This window comes from Entelurus aequoreus, linkage group LG12, assembly GCF_033978785.1.
Source record: "Entelurus aequoreus isolate RoL-2023_Sb linkage group LG12, RoL_Eaeq_v1.1, whole genome shotgun sequence".
NCBI classification, from domain to species: domain Eukaryota; kingdom Metazoa; phylum Chordata; class Actinopteri; order Syngnathiformes; family Syngnathidae; genus Entelurus; species Entelurus aequoreus.
In genome coordinates this window covers 69,061,213-69,077,864 of record NC_084742.1, presented here as the reverse complement: position 1 = coordinate 69,077,864, position 16,652 = coordinate 69,061,213, and the positions used below count along the sequence as shown (strand labels likewise).

Below are 16,652 nucleotides of genomic sequence, written 5' to 3'. Positions count from 1 at the left end.
CATTGCTGTCTAAAATGCCACAATTGTCCCTCATAGACTTTGTGTATTGAGCGCTATAAAAGTGACATTCATGGTGGCAGCTCTTTTATATCTTATATCTCTTTTATATCTTATATCTCTTATATTACCTGTCCAGCAGACCTGCTCACAACACATTTGACTCATCTTGTGGAGCCTCTGGAACATCAGCTTTGTCCCAATACACTTTGTTTGCTTGCTACTTTAGTGCGGTCCATTTCCATTGCTTGCTACTTTAGTGCGGTCCATTTCCATTGCTTGCTACTTTAGTGCGGTCCATTTCCATTGCTTGCTACTTTGCTTTGCTTGGTGTCCAACTTTGAGACGTTGACAACAAGTGTTGCTGCCCGCTGGCAAGCGCGGCCCATGATGCATTGCGTCTCCTCCCGAGACATATAGTGTAAGTTGCGGAATCATATTCAATAATGACTTTGCAAATTCATAGTTTGTCAAATGAGTATTCCCAAAAAGGATAGTTTATTTAGCACATAAGATTGTGGCAGGGTGATTAGAACAATGACCACTAATCAAGGGACTCATAAACAACTGACGTCAAATAATTGACATACAATGATGTTGTGCTACAATAAATAGACAACATTAATAATATATATATATTTCTTAATTAAACTGTCAATAAAATTCAAATGCAAATTAAAATATAGCTTCACCACTTTAGTCAGAATTTTTGCGCTTCAAACGCTTCTCTATTGCTTTGGCTGCAGTCTTCTTCTGTTTATTTGACATTGTCATGACTGCCACTAGTGGTGGAAAAGTGTATTGCAGCTGAGAAACATGCTGTGGTCAAGAAAGACCTACTTTGTGTCTATAGAGAGAACTGCAGGTAGCTTTGAATGATGTGGGGGGTATCCAGCTGACCTATGACCTTGGAAGCCCTGGTACCAAGAACCCTCCTCACACAGATTCTGCACAGGTGCTGAAGGCTCAGAGGGTTACCTGCAGAGACACAAGTCAGAGGGTTACCTGCAAAAGAAGCGGCAACGTGCCGCACACCTTCATGCAGTCTGAGGCAGGCGTGTGAGGGAGAGCCAGGTGTGGTAAAGTCCAGCGCCTTCTTGCCCTGCTGGTCAGTGGCCTGCACGTCTGCTCCAAAGTCCAGCAGCAGCTGGACCAGGTCTGGCATGTGCAGTCCAGCAGCGTGGTGCAGGGCGGTCTGGTGGAACTTCTTGGAGTTCACTTGGGCTCCTGCAACATCATCCATGATTGACATCATCCATGATTTATCAGTGCATGAGGTTGACATCATCCATGATTTATCAGTGCATGAGGTTGACATCATCCATGATTTATCAGTGCATGATGTTGACATCATCCATGATTTATCAGTGCATGAGGTGAAGTGAAGTGAAGTGAATTACATTTATATAGCGCTTTTTCTCAAGTGACTCAAAGCGCTTTACATTGTGAAACCCAATATCTAAGTTACATTTAAACCAGTGTGGGTGGCACTGGGAGCAGGTGGGTAAAGTGTCTTGCCCAAGGACACAACGGCAGTGACTAGGATGGCGGAAGCGGGAATCGAACCTGCAACCCTCAAGTTGCTGGCACGGCCACTCTACCAACCGAGCTATACCGCCCATCCATGATTTATCAGTGCATGAAGTTGACATAATCCATGATTTATCAGTGCATGAGGTTGACATCATCCATGATTTATCAGTGCATGAAGTTGACATCATCCATGATTTATCAGTGCATGAGGTTGACATCATCCATGATTTATCAGTGCATGAAGTTGACATCATCCATGATTTATCAGTGCATGAAGTTGACATCATCCATGATTTATCAGTGCATGAGGTTGACATCATCCATGATTTATCAGTGCATGAAGTTGACATCATCCATGATTTATCAGTGCATGAGGTTGACATCATCCATGATTTATCAGTGCATGAGGTTGACATCATCCATGATTTATCAGTGCATGAGGTTGACATCATCCATGATTTATCAGTGCATGAGGTTGACATCATCCATGATTTATCAGTGCATGAGGTTGACATCATCCATGATTTATCAGTGCATGAAGTTGACATCAGCCATGATTTATCAGTGCATGAAGTTGACATCATCATCCATGATTTATCAGTGCATGAAGTTGACATCATCCGTGATTTATCAGTGCATGAGGTTGACATCATCCATGATTTATCAGTGCATGAGGTTGACATCATCCATGATTTATCAGTGCATGAGGTTGACATCATCCATGATTTATCAGTGCATGAGGTTGACATCATCCATGATTTATCAGTGCATGAGGTTGACATCATCCATGATTTATCAATGCATGAGGTTGACATCATCCATGATTTATCAGTGCACGAGGTTGACATCATCCATGATTTATCAGTGCACGAGGTTGACATCATCCATGATTTATCAGTGCACGAGGTTGACATCATCCATGATTTATCAGTGCACGAGGTTGACATCCTCCATGATTTATCAGTGCACGAGGTTGACACCATCCATGATTTATCAGTGCACGAGGTTGACACCATCCATGATTTATCAGTGCACGAGGTTGACATCATCCATGATTTATCAGTGCACGAGGTTGACACCATCCATGATTTATCAGTGCACGAGGTTGACATCATCCATGATTTATCAGTGCACGATGTTGACATCATCCATGATTTATCAGTGCATGAGGTTGACATCATCCATGATTGATCAGTGCATGAGGTTGACATCATCCATGATTTATCAGTGCATGAAGTTGACATCATCCATGATTTATCAGTGCATGAGGTTGACATCATCCATGATTTATCAGTGCATGAAGTTGACATCATCCATGATTTATCAGTGCATGAGGTTGACATCATCCATGATTTATCAGTGCATGAGGTTGACATCATCCATGATTTATCAGTGCATGAGGTTGACATCATCCATGATTTATCAGTGCATGAGGTTGACATCATCCATGATTTATCAGTGCATGAGGTTGACATCATCCATGATTTATCAGTGCATGAGGTTGACATCATCCATGATTGATCAGTGCATGAGGTTGACATCATCCATGATTTATCAGTGCATGAAGTTGACATCATCCATGATTTATCAGTGCATGAGGTTGACATCATCCATGATTTATCAGTGCATGAAGTTGACATCAGCCATGATTTATCAGTGCATGAGGTTGACATCATCCATGATTTATCAGTGCATGAGGTTGACATCATCCATGATTAATCAGTGCATGAAGTTGACATCATCCATGATTTATCAGTGCATGAGGTTGACATCATCCATGATTAATCAGTGCATGAAGTTGACATCATCCATGATTTATCAGTGCATGAGGTTGACATCATCCATGATTTATCAGTGCATGAGGTTGACATCATCCATGATTTATCAGTGCATGAGGTTGACATCATCCATGATTTATCAGTGCATGAGGATGACATCATCCATGATTTATCAGTGTATGAGGTTGACATCATCCATGATTAATCAGTGCATGAAGTTGACATCATCCATGATTTATCAGTGCATGAAGTTGACATCATCCGTGATTTATCAGTGCATGAGGTTGACATCATCCATGATTTATCAGTGCATGAAGTTGACATCATCCGTGATTTATCAGTGCATGAGGTTGACATCATCCATGATTTATCAGTGCATGAGGTTGACATCATCCATGATTTATCAGTGCATGAGGTTGACATCATCCATGATTTATCAGTGCATGAGGTTGACATCATCCATGATTTATCAGTGCATGAAGTTGACATCATCCATGATTTATCAGTGCATGAGGTTGACATCATCCATGATTTATCAGTGCATGAGGTTGACATCAGCCATGATTTATCAGTGCATGAAGTTGACATCATCCATGATTTATCAGTGCATGAGGTTGACATCATCCATGATTTATCGCTGCCTCTCTACCTGGCTGTTATCTACCGCCCCCCAAGGCCCTATTTAAGCTTTATCAGTGAATTCTCAGAGTTTGTCCCTGATCTAGTGACGCACGCCGACAACATAATTATAGTGGGGGATTTTAATATCCATATGAATACCCCATCAGACCCTCAGTGCGTGGCGCTCCAGACTATAATTGATAGCTGTGGTCTTACACAAATAACAAATGAACCCACACATCGCAACGGTAATAAGATAGATCTAGTGCTTGTCCGGGGTGTCACCACCTCCAAAGTTTTGATACTCCCGTACACTAAAGTAATGTCCGATCATTACCTTATGAAATGTAGCAAGTGACTGTGCAGAAAGTCTTTGCACTATGCTGACCTCTCTGTCAGTTTACCTGGCCTACCACTTGGTGGCTGACTTGCTGTTCTTCCCAAACTCTTCACTTTTCTTATAATAAAGTTGACTTTGGAATATTTAGGAGCGAGGAAATTTCAGGACTGAATTTGTTGCACAGGTGGCATCCTATGACAGTTCCATGCTGGAAATCACTGAGAGCGGCCCATTCTTTCACAAATGTTTGTAGAAACAGTCTCCATGCCTAAGTGCTTGATTTGATACACTGGGCCAAGTGATTAGGACACCTCATTCTCTTCATTTGGATGGCTGGCCAAATACTTTTGGAAATATAGTCTATAAACACCGATGCTGTATATACATATATAGTATATATATATACACCTATACTGTATATACATATATAGTATATATACCTATACTGTACATACATATAATCATATATACATATATAGTATATATATACCTATACTGTATATACCTATATAGTATATATATACACCTATACTGTATATACATATATATCAGTGACGTGCGGTGAGGTTGATGGCTGGTGAGGCACTGACTTCATCAGTCAGATTTACAAACATATGAACCCTAAATAGTATCTTATTCACCATGTGATTGGCAGCACTTAACGGGTTATGTTTAAAAGCTCATACCAGCATTCTTTACACAACTGTAGCACACAAAAAAGCACATTTAATAAAAAAAAACATTATTATGGTCTTACCTTTCTTGCTGGACATCCACACAGCCAGCCTTTGCGTGTGTACCACGCCGTTTGAAAAGAACGGGTCTTCTGTCCCGAAGTCTGAAGCAAACCTTTTAGCTTCGGCGTTGGTCTACCTTTAATTATTACCTCCTGCTTCCATTGAAAGTCCAGTTTAGAAAACGGTTTTATTTTACATATGTAATCCTCCATGTTTTTAATAAAAGTTCAGGCGAGAGGAAATAAACAATCGCTGTACTTGACTGAACTGTTGCTATTTCTCACTTCTTCTGCGGCCGAGGAATGATCTCTGCGATCACTACCGCCCTCTACCACCAGGAGGCCGGATTACTGCGAGCCTCAGCCAGTACGTCTTTTGCAGCAGATTTATGAATGTTCAGCACAAGAAATACGTTACACACATACAGTTGTTGACAAAATAACACTGTACATTATATACCTCAGCTAACTAAACTATGCCATAGTTTAGTTAGCTGATATAATTCATATAGCAATACGGTCTCACTGCACAGCAGGCCAGCAGTTAGCCGAGTCATTGCGCAATCCATGTTGAGGCACAACGCCGTGACGTGCCTCAACTGGCTGCTGATCACCGCACCGTCTCTTCTCAGTATTTCAACGGCAAATGTGAAAATAAAAATAAAAATAATCTAAAACTGGTGAAGTTAAATGGAAAATAACTTTAGTATAATCACTGGATACATACAACAATTTAATTAATATTTTTTTTCTTTTTACATTTTTTTTCTTTCCATGATGGCAGGTGAGGCCCCGCCTCCCCTGCCTCTACTGACTGCACGTCACTGATATATAGTATATATACCTATACTGTATATACATATAATCATATATAGTATATATATACCTATACTGTATATACATATATAGTATATATACCTATACTGTATATACATATATAGTATATATATTCACCTATACTATATATACATATATAGTATATATCCTATACTGTATATACATATATAGTATATATATACCTATACTGTATATACATATAATCATATATACATATATAGTATATATATATACACCTATACTGTATATACATATATAGTATATATACCTATACTGTATATACATATAATCATATATACATGTACAGTATATATATATACCTATACTGTATATACTGTATACATATATATATATACCTATACTGGCTCACCTGCACTGTCTTCCTGTGCACTTAAGATGCGACTTTAAGGTTTTACTACTTAGGTATAAAATACTAAAGGGTCTAGCTCCATCCTGTCTTGCTGATTGTAATGTACCATATGTCCCGGCAAGAAATCTGCCTTCTAAGAACTTGTTAGTGATTCCCAGAACCCCCAAAAAAGTCTGCAGGCTATAGAGTGTTTTCTATTGGGGCTCCAGTACTCTGGAATGTTCTAGCAGTAACAGTTAGAGATGCTACCTCAGTAGAAGCATTTAAGTCCCATCTTAAAACTCATTTGTATACTCCAGCCTTTAAATAGACACCCCTTTTTAGACCAGTTGATCTGCTGTCTCTCTTTTCTGCTCTGCCCCCCTCTCCTACCTGGAGAGGTTATTAGGTGACCGCTAGCTGTTCAAAGTCTGGACCCGGGTTGGACCACTCATCTGTGCATCAGTCTCTGCACTGCTGACCTGTCTCCACTCAAGATGATCTCCTGCTGGTCCACTATGGACTGGACTCTCACACTATTAACTAGATCCACTATGGACTCTGGACTCTCGCACTATTATGTTAGATCCACTATGGACTGGACTCTCACTATTATGTTAAATCCACTATGGACTGGACTCTCACTATTATGTTAGATCCACTATGGACTGGACTCTCACACTATTATGTTAGATCCACTATGGACTGGACTCTCACTATTATGTTAGATCCACTATGGACTGGACTCTCACACTATTATGTTAGATCCACTATGGCCTGGACTCTCACACTATTATGTTAGATCCACTATGGACTGGACTCTCACTATTATGTTAGATCCACTATGGACTGGACTCTCACACTATTATGTTAGATCCACTATGGACTGGACTCTCACACTATTATGTTAGATCCACTATGGACTGGACTCTCACTATTATGTTAGATCCACTATGGACTGGACTTTCACTATTATGTTAAATCCACTATGGACTGGACTCTCACTATTATGTTAGATCCACTATGGACTGGACTCTCACACTATTATGTTAGATCCACTATGGACTGGACTCTCACTATTGTTAGATCCACTATGGACTGGACTCTCACACTATTATGTTAGATCCACTATGGCCTGGACTCTCACACTATTATGTTAGATCCACTATGGACTGGACTCTCACTATTATGTTAGATCCACTATGGACTGGACTCTCACACTATTATGTTAGATCCACTATGGACTGGACTCTCACACTATTATGTTAGATCCACTATGGACTGGACTCTCACACTATTATGTTAGATCCACTATGGACTGGACTCTCACTATTATGTTAGATCCACTATGGACTGGACTCTCACTATTATGTTAGATCCACTATGGACTGGACTCTCACTATTATGTTAGATCCACTATGGACTGGACTCTCACACTATTATGTTAGATCCACTATGGACTGGACTCTCACTATTATGTTAGATCCACTATGGACTGGACTCTCACACTATTATGTTAGATCCACTATGGACTGGACTCTCACTATTATGTTAGATCCACTATGGACTGGACTCTCACACTATGGTCCCACATCTGTGGTCCCCTCCAAGGTTTCTCATTGTCATCCAATTGGGTTGAGTTTTTCCTTGCCCTGATGTGGGATCTGAGCCCAGGATGTGGTTGTGGCTTGTGCAGCCCTTTGAGACACTTGTGATTAGGGGCATGTAGTTGATTGTGTTGTCATTATTTCTACACAACTAGTGTAATATAAAAAATGTAGTTGATTGTGTAGTTGTGTAGTCTGACCTGCCAGCAGAAGAAGTCTGGCACACTTCAGGTGTCCTTGAGCACAGGCCACATGCAGAGGTGGTCCCAGGTGCACGTCGTAGGCCTCCAGGTGAGCCCCGCTGACGATCATCAGGTGGACTATCTCCTCCTTACCTGGGGGGGTGTTTACCATAGCAGACACACTGTGTGTTGTGTGTTGTGTGTGTTGTGTGTGCATGTTGTCGTGCCGTGAATGCAGGCCTCGTGCAGAGGGGACGCGGTCAAGGAAGTGAGGGAGGGGTTGACCTTGGCTCCGTACTGCAGGAGCAGCTGGACACACTCCACACTGCCAGACCTGCAGGCGTTACACAACGCTGTGCTGCCATGGATGTTACGCACGTCCACCTGCAACACACCACACACTAGACTTGATGCAACACAACACACTGCCAGACCTGCAGGCGTTAGACAGCGCTATGCTACCCCAACCCCAACCCTAACTCTAACCCTAACCCTATGAATGACCTGATGAATGACAACATGAATGACCTGATGAATGAGAACCTTTATAGACACTTTGAACAATAGGAATGTTTCAAGAGAGGACAGTGACATCAACTTTTACATCAAACATCGGCCTCAGAGTTGGTCAATGAGCTCCATCCTCAGAGTTGGTCAATGAGCTCCATCCTCAGAGTTGGTCAATGAGCTCCATCCTCAGAGTTGGTCAATGAGCTCCATCCTCAGAGTTGGTCAATGAGCTCCATTCTCAGAGTTGGTCAATGAGCTCCATCCTCAGAGTTGGTCAATGAGCTCCATCCTCAGAGTTGGTCAATGAGCTCCATTCTCAGAGTTGGTCAATGAGCTCCATCCTCAGAGTTGGTCAATGAGCTCCATCCTCAGAGTTGGTCAATGAGCTCCATCCTCGGAGTTGGTCAATGAGCTCCATTCTCAGAGTTGGTCAATGAGCTCCATCCTCAGAGTTGGTCAATGAGCTCCATCTTCAGAGTTGGTCAATGAGCTCCATCCTCAGAGTTGGTCAATGAGCTCCATCCTCAGAGTTGGTCAATGAGCTCCATCCTCAGAGTTGGTCAATGAGCTCCATCTTCAGAGTTGGTCAATGAGCTCCATCCTCAGAGTTGGTCAATGAGCTCCATTCTCATTAAGTAGAAAATGAAAGAAGGCGTTTCTTCTCCTCCTACCAGAATGACAATCAGAGATGTGATTGAGTCCAACAGCTTAAAGTCTGGACAAACCTTTTGATGATGTGTGGATGGTGCTGGTCCACATGGACAAACCCTTAGATGATGTGTGGATGGTGCTGGTCCACATGGACACATCTTTAGATGATGTGTGGATGGTGCTGGTCCACATGGACAAACCCTTAGATGATGTGTGGATGGTGCTGGTCCACATGAACAAACCCTTAGATGATGTGTGGATGGTGCTGGTCCACATGGACAAACCCTTAGATGATGTGTGGATGGTGCTGGTCCACATGGACACATCTTTAGATGATGTGTGGATGGTGCTGGTCCACATGGACAAACCCTTAGATGATGTGTGGATGGTGCTGGTCCACATGGACAAATCCTTAGATGGTGTGTGGATGGTGCTGGTCCACATGGACAAACCCTTAGATGGTGTGTGGATGGTGCTGGTCCACATGGACAAACCCTTAGATGATGTGTGGATGGTGCTGGTCCACATGGACAAACCCTTAGATGATGTGTGGATGGTGCTGGTCCACATGGACAAACCCTTAGATGATGTGTGGATGGTGCTGGTCCACATGGACACATCTTTAGATGATGTGTGGATGGTGCTGGTCCACATGGACAAACCCTTAGATGATGTGTGGATGGTGCTGGTCCACATGGACAAACCCTTAGATGATGTGTGGATGGTGCTGGTCCACATGGACAAATCCTTAGATGATGTGTGGATGGTGCTGGTCCACATGGACACATCTTTAGATGATGTGTGGATGGTGCTGGTCCACATGGACAAATCCTTAGATGGTGTGTGGATGGTGCTGGTCCACATGGACAAACCCTTAGATGATGTGTGGATGCTGCTGGTCCACATGGACAAACCCTTAGATGGTGTGTGGATGGTGCTGGTCCACATGGACACATCTTTAGATGATGTGTGGATGGTGCTGGTCCACATGGACAAATCCTTAGATGGTGTGTGGATGGTGCTGGTCCACATGGACAAACCCTTAGATGGTGTGTGGATGGTGCTGGTCCACATGGACACATCTTTAGATGATGTGTGGATGGTGCTGGTCCACATGGACAAATCCTTAGATGGTGTGTGGATGGTGCTGGTCCACATGGACAAACCCTTAGATGGTGTGTGGATGGTGCTGGTCCACATGGACACATCTTTAGATGATGTGTGGATGGTGCTGGTCCACATGGACAAATCCTTAGATGGTGTGTGGATGGTGCTGGTCCACATGGACAAACCCTTAGATGGTGTGTGGATGGTGCTGGTCCACATGGACACATCTTTAGATGATGTGTGGATGGTGCTGGTCCACATGGACAAATCCTTAGATGGTGTGTGGATGGTGCTGGTCCACATGGACAAACCCTTAGATGATGTGTGGATGGTGCTGGTCCACATGGACAAACCCTTAGATGATGTGTGGATGGTGCTGGTCCACAATCTCGGACACGCCCTGGAAAAACATTGTATTCTATCCCAATATCAAACCCTATGTAACAAAAGAAATAAAAGACTGCATAAATAGGAAAAAGCAGGCCCTTAGAAGTAAAGACAGAGCAGGACTGTCAGACACCAAACACTGCAACACAGGCGTCCCACAGGGTTGTGTTGTATCACCAACACTGTTTACATTGTACACCAATGATTGTAGGACTGAGCACCCTAACAATTATATGGTGAAATTTGCGGACGATACCATGCTCCTAAGCCTTCTACACAAGGATACGGACCCCTTTGTGTACCAAGACCAGATAGACCTATTTATTAGGTGGTGTGATACCAACCATCTTATTCTAAATGTGACCAAGACACAGGAAATGGTTTTGGATCCGAGGAAAGTGACTGACCATGAGCCAGTGGTCATCAAAAATCAGGAAATCACCCAGGTATCCTCATATAAATATTTAGGGGTTCATATTGATAATCTTCTCTGCTGGATGACACATATTGACAAACTGTGCAATAGACTGCAACAGAGGCTATATTTTTTGCGAAGATTAAGATTGTACGGCGTAAGCAGCCACATCATGATGATTTTCTACCGTGCCATTGTAGAGAGCATCATTAGATACGGGATCACCTCATGGTTTGGCAACCTAACCGTTAAGCTAAAAAGCAAACTGGCCGGCATGCATAAAACGGCAATGAAAATCGTAGGGAGGAAAGAATATGAGCCTATACAGAGCATCTATGAGCAGGCAGTTAGGAAAAAAGCTAAGAAAATTATTTCCAACTCACAACACCCACTCTTCCCTGAATATGGGAACCCTGCCATCAGGGAGAAGACTCCGGGTCCCACTATGCAAATCTAACCGCCTTAAATTATCATTTGTCCCAGCCTCCATTAAGCTGACCAACAATGTGCAATACAATGTTAATACATAGGTTAGCACTTTTTTTTAGCACATAGCACTTTAGCACATAGCACTTTAGAACTAAGCACTTTAGCACATAATCCATGAGCTCTAGTGCAATGCACACTGGTACTTTATCTTTATCTCCATACTGTAGATTTGATGCCTACATCAAAGTGCCACCTATGTCTATCAAGCTCCATGTTCTGATGTTTAAATGTTAGTTGTCTGCTTGTGTTGTGTCTGTGCTTGTTCTGTTGTTTTTGTGTATGTTAAGAAAGCAATGATGCACTGTGCCCAAGACAAATTTCCCCGCGGGGACAATAAAGTTGAACCTTGACCTTGACCTTGTCTTGGCTGTCCTCTCTTGGTCGTGATTCCGCCCTTGCAGTCCTCAGTGGCGCCGTTGAGAGTGGCTGGATGTTAATGTCTATGTTCCTCTGAGGAACAAGAGATAAAGACTAAAGAGTCTTGGTTACAGAAGAGATCATGGAGATGTCCAACTCTTCATCACATGTTCAGTTCAGCAGGGCATCCACAAAGGAGCCCTGACCTCAGCCTGTCATCTTTGAGGAAAAGTCCCAGGGAGGAGGACTTTCCCACGCTCTCCACCAATGGCAGTCCTTTGTCATTTTGCTGATCCCCAGCAGAGCTCCAACTGAGTGGTGCTCTTCCTAACACATCTACTCCCCCCTCTGTGGTGCTCTTCCTAACACATCTACTCCCCCCTCTGTGGTGCTCTTCCTAACACATCTACTCCCCCCTCTGTGGTGCTCTTCCTAACACATCTACTCCCCCCTCTGTGGTGCTCTTCCTAACACATCTACTCTTCCTAACACATCTACTCCCCCCTCTGTGGTGCTCTTCCTAACACATCTACTCCCCCCTCTGTGGTGCTCTTCCTAACACATCTACTCCCCCCTCTGTGGTGCTCTTCCTAACACATCTACTCCCCCCTCTGTGGTGCTCTTCCTAACACATCTACTCTTCCTAACACATCTACTCCCCCCTCTGTGGTGCTCTTCCTAACACATCTACTCTTCCTAACACATCTACTCCCCCCTCTGTGGTGCTCTTCCTAACACATCTACTCCCCCCTCTGTGGTGCTCTTCCTAACACATCTACTCCCCCCTCTGACCAATAAGAACACTTTCTCACACACACACACACACACATTTGTAACAACATAACAATCAAGTGTGTGTGTTTTTGGCTGAACCACAATGTGTGTTTCCAACCTGTGCTCCGGCTTCCAGCAGCACTCGTGCACAAGGCACATGAGCTTGTGAGCAGGCTTCGTGCAGCGGAGTGATGTTGTCCACCGTCACCATGTTGACTGACGCCTGACTCTGGATCAGTTGTCTCACCTGCAGAGTTCTGCCCTGAGATGCAGCTTCATGGAGGGCCGTCCTGTCCGCCCACACGCCTGGACACAGTAGTACTATTACACGCCTGGACACAGTAGTACTATTACACGCCTGGACACAGTAGTACTATTACACGCCTGGACACAGTAGTACTATTACACATCTGGACACAGTAGTACTATTATTACACGCCTGGACACAGTAGTAATATGATTGCACACCTAGACACAGTAGTACTATTACACGCCTGGACACAGTAGTACTATTACACGCCTGGACACAGTAGTACTATTACACGCCTGGACACAGTAGTACTATTACACGCCTGGACACAGTAGTACTATTACACACCTGGACACAGTAGTACTATTACACGCCTTGACACAGTAGCACTATTACACGCCTGGACACAGTAGTACTATTACACACCTGGACACAGTAGTACTATTACACGCCTGGACACAGTAGAACTATTACACACCTGGACACAGTAGTACTATTACACATCTGGACACAGTAGTACTATTACACGCCTGGACAGAGTAGTACTATTACACGCCTGGACACAGTTGTACTATTACACGCCTGGACACAGTAGCACTATTACACGCCTGGACACAGTAGTACTATTACACGCCTGGACACAGTAGTACTATTACACGCCTGGACAGAATAGTACTATTACACACCTGGACACAGTAGCACTATTACACGTCTGGACACAGTAGCACTATTACACGCCTGGACACAGTAGTACTATTACACACCTGGACACAGTAGTACTATTACACGCCTGGACACAGTAGTACTATTACACACCTGGACACAGTAGTACTATTACACGCCTGGACACAGTAGAACTATTACACACCTGGACACAGTAGAACTATTACACACCTGGACACAGTAGTACTATTACACATCTGGACACAGTAGTACTATTACACGCCTGGACACAGTAGTACTATTACACACCTTGACACAGTAGTACTATTACACGCCTGGACACAGTAGTACTTTTACACGCCTGGACACAGTAGTACTATTACATGCCTGGACACAGTAGAACTATTACACACCTGGACACAGTAGTACTATTATTACACACCAGGACACAGTAGTCCTATTATTACACACCTGGACACAGTAGTACTATTACACACCTGGACACAAAAGTACTATTACACGCCTGGACACAGTAGTCTTATTATTACACACCTGGACACAGTAGTACTATTACACGCCTGGACACAGTAGTACTATTACACACCAGGACACAGTAGTCCTATTAATACACACCTGGACACAGTAGTACTATTACACACCTGGACACAAAAGTACTATTACACGCCTGGACACAGTAGTCTTATTATTACACACCTGGACACAGTAGTACTATTACACGCCTGGACACAATAGTACTATTACACGCCTGGACACAATAGTACTATTACACGCCTGGACACAGTAGTCCTATTATTACACGCCTGGACACAGCAGTACTATTATTACACGCCTGGACACAGTAGTACTATTACACGCCTGGACACAGTAGTACTATTATTACACACCAGGACATAGTAGTCCTATTATTACACACCTGGACACAGTAGTACTATTACACACCTGGACACAAAAGTACTATTACACGCCTGGACACAGTAGTCTTATTATTACACACTTGGACACAGTAGTACTATTACACGCCTGGACACAGTAGTACTATTATTACACGCCTGGACACAGTAGTAATATTACACACCTGGGCACAGTAGTACTATTATTACACACCTGGACACAGTAGTACTATTACACGCTTGGACACAGTAGTACTATTATTACACGCTTGGACACAGTAGTACTATTATTACACGCTTGGACACAGTAGTACTATTATTACACGCTTGGACACAGTAGTACTATTATTACACGCCTGAACACAGTAGAGGGTTAGGGTTAGGGTAACAAGTAGTAGTATAATCATTATAAAAGGTAGTGAGTGACAAGTAGTAGTATAATTATTATAAAAGATAGTGACAAGTAGTAGTATAATTATTATAAAAGGTAGTGAGTAGCAAGTAGTAGTATAATTATTTTAAAAGGTAGTGGGTGACAAGTAGTAGTACAATTATTATAAAAGGTAGTGAGTGGCAAGTAGTAGTATAATTATTATAAAAGGTAGTAAGAAGCAGGTAGTAGTATAATTATTATAAAAGGTAGTGAGTGACAAGTAGTAGTATAATTATTATAAAAGGTAGTGAGTGACAAGTAGTAGTATAATTATTATAAAAGGTAGTGAGTGACAAGTAGTAGTATAATTATTATAAAAGGTAGTGAGTGACAAGTAGTAAACATGCTGTGTGTGTGTTGTGGTTAGCACTATTGGCGTACAAACAATAGTTTATATACAAACAAAGATATTACTAGAGCGTACAAACAATAGTTTATAAACAAAGATATTACTAGAGCGTACAAACAATAGTTTATATACAAACAAAGATATTACTAGAGCGTACAAACAATAGTTTATAAACAAAGATATTACTAGAGCGTACAAACAATAGTTTATAAACAAAGATATTACTAGAGCGTACAAACAATAGTTTATATACAAAGATATTACTAGAGCGTACAAACAATAGTTTATAAACAAAGATATTACTAGAGCGTACAAACAATAGTTTATATACAAACAAAGATATTACTAGAGCGTACAAACAATAGTTTATATACAAAGATATTACTAGAGCGTACAAACAATAGTTGACAAAAAGGTCTAGTTGAGGTAAAAAAGTACCTAAATCGTACAAAGAAGATCTTCTTGCGGGTGTCACCGCCATCTTGTCCTGCTGCAGTCAAGTAATTGGAGTGGAGTGGCGCGGTGCATTGTGGGAGTTGTGACGTAATTGCGGGTGTCACCATAGCATGCGGGGCCGCCATCTTGGAGTGGTGATCCGCTCCATTCATCCATCCATTTCCTACCGCTTGTCCCTTTTGGGGTCACGGGGGTGCTGAAGCCAATGTCAGCTGCATTCGCTCCACTCAGTGCAATTCATTTGGCAGGAGCAATGAACATTTAATTCATCTTACCTCACTGAATACCACTGATTTTCACACGCTTTTTTCTCATACGTGTAGCTATGATAAAGGGCATGTTTTATTATTCATAGTTTGCTTAACAGTAATAGAATATTCTTACATGCTATAAGTGACCAGACATCAGAGATCGAACCTGGGTAGGGATGATACTCGAAACCGGTTTTCTCGGTTGTTCGATAAGAAAAGAACCGAGTCCTCGGACTCGAATCCCTTTTTGAGAACCGGTACCCGTTATCGAGACCACTATAGTAAAGAAAAAGAGTTGGTTCTTTATTCGAATCCCTGGGAACTAATCCCGTCCCGACCAGAAATGCTCCGTGTGACATCACAAGAAATGACGTCACGTAGCTCAGTCATTAGGCGCAGATAGCGAAAGCAGGAAAAACATGGACGGGAAAAAGCGCTCCAAAGTGTAATAAAGTTCAAAACAAAAGGTATAATCCAATGAATAACTTTACTGAGAGATTTGAGCAGACTACAAACACATGACCAACACTTTTACGACCAACCGGAAACATAGCAACCAGGCTAGCAACGCAGCTCCTTTACGGCAGCTGTCGCAACGTTCTTAAATCAACCGCAGCACATACATATATATACAACATATCTCCCTTTTTTAACTTTCGTTTTTCTTTC

At 42.5% G+C, this 16,652-nt stretch overlaps 1 protein-coding gene across 2 annotated transcripts; it reads right to left on the bottom strand.

Annotated features, from left to right (window-relative positions):
• Positions 1 to 448: 448 nt before the first annotated feature.
• LOC133662493 (ankyrin repeat and SOCS box protein 13-like) lies at positions 449 to 15,950 on the bottom strand. Of its 2 annotated transcripts, none has more exons than XM_062066540.1 (6): positions 15,726 to 15,799; positions 12,789 to 12,976; positions 8,208 to 8,364; positions 7,999 to 8,133; positions 1,033 to 1,224; positions 449 to 975 (listed from the first exon to the last, which is right to left on the bottom strand). In XM_062066540.1, the coding sequence occupies exons 2-6, from the start codon at positions 12,879 to 12,881 to the stop codon at positions 845 to 847; spliced, it is 708 nt and encodes a 235-aa protein (XP_061922524.1). In that variant the 5' UTR covers positions 12,882 to 12,976; positions 15,726 to 15,799; the 3' UTR covers positions 449 to 844. The 2 variants fall into 2 exon arrangements, with proteins under 2 accessions (XP_061922524.1, XP_061922523.1); XM_062066539.1 differs by having other exon boundaries at positions 450 to 975; positions 15,715 to 15,950.
• Between the last annotated feature and the right edge of the window lie 702 nt (positions 15,951 to 16,652).